Source organism: Penaeus monodon, chromosome 8 (assembly GCF_015228065.2).
Source record: "Penaeus monodon isolate SGIC_2016 chromosome 8, NSTDA_Pmon_1, whole genome shotgun sequence".
Classification (NCBI taxonomy): Eukaryota; Metazoa; Arthropoda; class Malacostraca; order Decapoda; family Penaeidae; genus Penaeus; species Penaeus monodon.
Genome location: NC_051393.1, coordinates 36,837,266 through 36,842,265, shown reverse-complemented (window position 1 = coordinate 36,842,265; position 5,000 = coordinate 36,837,266). Strand labels below are relative to the sequence as shown.

At 39.6% G+C, this 5,000-nt stretch overlaps 1 protein-coding gene across 1 annotated transcript in view; it reads right to left on the bottom strand.

Moving 5' to 3' along the window:
* LOC119576324 (CD82 antigen-like) overlaps positions 1-5,000 on the bottom strand; it is a 34,508-nt gene that overhangs the window by 11,483 nt on the left and 18,025 nt on the right. Inside the window, exon 2 of the mRNA XM_037923946.1 lies at positions 1,679-1,762. Within this exon, the coding sequence (XP_037779874.1) occupies positions 1,679-1,762 (84 nt within the window). The remainder of the gene's footprint in view (positions 1-1,678; positions 1,763-5,000) is intronic.

The following is a 5,000-nucleotide window of genomic DNA, read 5'->3' as shown; positions in this document are numbered from 1 at the left end:
AAGAGAATGGGTTGAGTACAACGACAGTCCGATAGTTTAATTTAAAATGCTTTCAAACATAATTGCATTAAATTAAATATGAAGCACATTAACCATATAACAGAGGCCTGTTACATGGCTGCTAAATGTAATAGTTACAATGGCAATTCCAGAGAGCGCCGCCACGCGTGGGATAACATGTTCCCTTTGTGTGCGTTTGCTTTTTACACACCGCAGGTGCAGGTCCACTGTGAGGGCGAGGCACAGTAGTGGAATGACAGCTGACTAGGTTTATAACAGAAATGCATCTCCTGCTGATTCACCATGCCCTAGCATTGCTTCATATGTGAAATGCAAGAGACAGGAAAACTGTACTGAATAACAAACAAGTTGATTAACTTACAACTTATATGAAATGATATTCAAGTTTTCTTTTGAGATAACGCAAAGAGGACAGAACGAATTGTGATGAAACTTCATGAGTGGCACGCATATGGCCCACGGGTGACTCTATAATAATTTGCTGCTTCCCTCCCCTCCTCCTGGGGACGAGATCAATCTATAACATTTCGAATAATTGGGAAATGATGGAGAAGTAACTGGGGTCAAAATCTAAACATACTTATACATATTTATTCATATATTTGTGTATACAAATGCCATCTATGTCAAAGCATTTCTTATATATTTTTTATTTGGTAATGATACCTGCTTGAAATTTAGCATATGGTATAGCGTACATGAACTTTTCTGTGATATTGCTATTTTGGATACATTCAAAAACAATCGATGTTTAACGACTATTCTGCAATAATTTATGGCAGTCCTGGTACACAGATCGCATGAGTGATTGTACTTGCGAATTTACTCTTGTACTTGGTTCTCCTGCACGTGATTTTCTAAATGCCGTCATAATGGGGAAACGAAAGGGCGTTGTCTCCAGAGTGTCATTCCTTTCTGAGTGACTGCACCTCGCCCGCACAGCCCTCACTGCCCGCACTTACCTGCTTTACTCTCACTTCCGATTTTTACGCTTAACTGGTGGAAACTGCATTCCTGAAACGGCACGCTTCACACCCGATACCTTCTACCACTTCCAGGTTTTAAAAGTGACTATAATAGCAGATCATGCTTAAGAATGACACGATCTTAAGACCACAAAGAAGCAAGTTATAGAAAATGGGGTTTAATGGCACGTAACCGCACAAGTCACTCATTTCTAAAAATTCTCATGCTTTTATAGTCACACATACCTAAAACTAAAAGCCAAGTAGTAAAAAAGTAACGGTACCTACATTTATCATGAAATCTCAATATGGTATAAAATATAGTTATCTCTATATGGAATAAAATATCTGTAAGATGTTGTTCTTTAAGATTATCTCCAAAACGTTTTTAAGCTCCTCGTCGTACACTAAGGAGGTGTGCTTTGTTTGAAAATGGATTTCTCTGCGATTACATATCAAGCTTACCTGTATTTATAGTCACACAGAATCCATACGGGTTCAGTTCTAATATCTAAGGTTAAGTATTCGGAGGGAAAGGTGCTGAACAAGTTCCCAGTAATTTGATTACGTGACGTAACCTCGAAGATTGCAGAGAATGGCTTCCGTGCATCATTGTCCTAAGAGGATACAAACATAACGAAGACCGGACAAAGGTTGCAAGGGCCGTGGCTCACAAGGAGGGCTCGACCTACCAGGGTTCCAGAGAGGAATCGCGACACGGTGATGGAGGTGGCGAGGACCCACGCCATGTAGCCCAGGATCACGCAGCCGACGATCTGAAATGAAAAACGCAAATTGAAAACATGTATCACAGTGTGACTTGAAAGTATGTTGCCTTTTACACACACAAAAAAATTATAAACGCTCAGTCCAGAAAATTATCTGGGAAAAAATCGTAGTAGTTTACTCAGGAAAGAGTGAAAGTAAGACCACGGTTTGTCTGATCGGTCGTGAAATTGGGTAAGGAACATGCGCCCGGTCACGCACCGCAAGCCACACATTACCAAACCTGAAACAACGAATTTATAATACAATGCCCCTCAGCTTCCTCGATATCCATGACTGTCTTCTTAAGCTTTTCATACTAACTTACTAATTAAAAAAATACTCATATTGGCAAAACGACTGATTATTTCAGTCTAGATGAAACTTTCACTGCTCTAAAATCAGGGATTAATGTGGTTTTGGACCGAAAACATCATTTTCATGTGACGTCTTCCAAACTCACTCATATCTCTGACACTCAGGCACGCGTCCTGCCAGTCCAGGCATGACATAGTACTTCGGCACGCGGTGTCGGTAGACGTATCTCGTATCAGTATTCTAATGAGCGTGACGTTTTAGCGTAATTCAATCCGTCACTCTAAATGCATAGAAGATAGTAAATAAATAACAAAAAAGGTCCCTACATAAACCAATAGGGAAAAACTGACATGCCTCTATTGAAAACTAGGCTAGTCAAAAAATAAATATTCATAAATACCTTGAAGCTCAAAGATCCTTGCGATTTTCTTGATCAGTGTACTCCTATATTTCAAGGGTTACAAGAACACGAATGTACAGCAGACGTACAGTAGAACCTTACTGTCAATTCAACAAGCCTATGTCATCGCTGTATGTTACTATTCATTAAGGATGATGTTCGTTTATGGCTCTCATAGTAGCGAGCTGGTAATTCCGTTGTTAAAGATGTAACGCGCTTCATAGGCTTATCAATTCTGAACAGTTCACACAGTATTCAGCTTAACTCTTGAGTGCCTGATATACTTTCTACGAATGTGAATGACAATCCAATTTCATTTTCTACCACTTCCAGAAATAGTCAATAAATCTACTTAAAAAATCGTATTGTAAATACACTCCCACCCTCCTATTAAAATAATGATAAGAAGAAAAAATACATGTCACATCAATGTTCTATACTTTCCAGTCAAGAGAGTGCGTTGATCCGTAAAATAATTTAAAATGTAACGCTAAAAGTTTAAGCAAAGTCTTCACTTTCAAAACCTCAGACATGTTGCTTGGTTGACGAGGTGACAATTGCAACTTGCAGGGAGAGCACAAAGGTACAACGCGTGTGAGCCTATGATAAATGACAAATGGCTTTGAAATTTAAAAGTTTGTCTTTTGACAAATTAATCAAAATATAAGATGTATACTGATATTTAAAAAATCAAAACTCAATGTTAAACAAGTAACCATTATCATAAAAACTTGCGTGAATAAGCCTCCAGGTAATGACCCTAAAAATGTTGTTGTTGTCCTCCCTTCCAGTGATTTTCAAAACAAACTCATCCAAGGCAGACAAAGGCAACCAGCGGTAAATCGCCAATGCAAACGAAGGACAAAGAACAAGGAAGAGGCTCCATCGCCGCCGCCGGCCGGCATCTGGCAGTTCGAGGAACACCCGAATTATCCATTCCCGCATTGCGGTCGCGGCCCCGCATGGTAAACACAAGCCTTCCCTTGCTACTTTCTCTGACAGATGGCGCCGAGGCCTGCCCAAGACCCATAGTAAAATTCCTGATTAATGAAGTGGGCAGCGAGGATAGACAAAGGGAAGGCGTGGGGGGAGTGAGACTCGTTGCCTGGCTGTGCCCGGCTGCGGCGCACGATACGCGGCCCTTTGCCAGCTATCTGCATTCATCGGATATTGATTGCTATAGGTAATGTTATTTGTAAAATTAGCCTTTTGATTTCTGAGGATCGGTACTTTGAGCTCAAAACCAAATTAGATGAACAAATATGAAATGTTATCTATAAATGTTTACTTATGCTCGTTTGATACTAAAATTAAATGACTCCTGATAATTGGATGTGTTATCGAGGGCTCCCTAGTATGCTGCAGAAAAAATAAAGTTAATTTCGTAGGGAACAAGTAAATTCATCTGTTGACGCAAAAGTGACTAGTCACGCTCACAGTCCATTAAGAGACCTTAACTCATGAATACTTTCATCGAAGAATTTACACGTAGAAATGCTCCATCAAAATAAGAACGAACGCGGACCGCTCGCTACCGTCCCTTGGCTTCGGCTCTGCGTTTGTACTTTTTATATAAATGCACAAAAACGGTAATTCCTAAGCATCAACTAGAAATTTCACCTGTAGTGCCACCCTAATGCACTGTCTATTCTCTATTTTTCGTTTTGCCTTCCATCTATCTCAAATACGAATATCAGTGATAAATAGAAATTTAATAAATGAAGACAAGGAAGACAAGGCCATCTTGTTCCTCTCATATTTGACTTACCAGAAAATAATGCGAGTAAGCAAACCGAAGCAAAACCAATACTTGGCCAGCAGACCAATCACCACTGTTTAAAACACTTACAAAAAGCTCAGCAAAGTGGGCCAAGCAGGCCATGCTCGCTTAGGAAACCATTCGTACTACTTGAACATTACACATAAAAATGTCTAAAAACCTGTCTCACCTCATCTGTAAGACACAAAAATGTATATACGTTCCTTTATGAAACCTATATTCACAAAAATCATTGCACTTAAAGCCACGCAATTTCAACACACAATACGTCCAAAAAAGGCGGCACATGAAACACCTTTCGAATTCAATACAATGTACCTGGGCATTATATCTTTGCAGTCATGGTCTTTGCCTCGCCACTGCGATACACGATTGATACCTTTATGAGACGTAACACTTACATAGTAGTTGATCTCGCAATAGCTAAACAGATGCCAATAATGGGCACACGCCTATACAACGAGCATGAATTGCAAAAATAAGAAACACGTCATCTGTTGCAATTGTGTTCTTTGAGTAGAGTTTGTTGTGTTTAAATCTGCACAAGGAAATATTTTCTAACTTTCTGTTACATATCTATTTCTTATCTTTCGCTCATACATTATTTCTCGTTATCTGTTTGCTTATCACGACAATTCTCTCCTTATACTACTCTGATGTATTAGAGGCATAATCACGCATGCACGCGCACACCAGCTGGTTATACAAACAGAAGGCAAAATAACAGAGCAGAAACATGCACCACGTCACA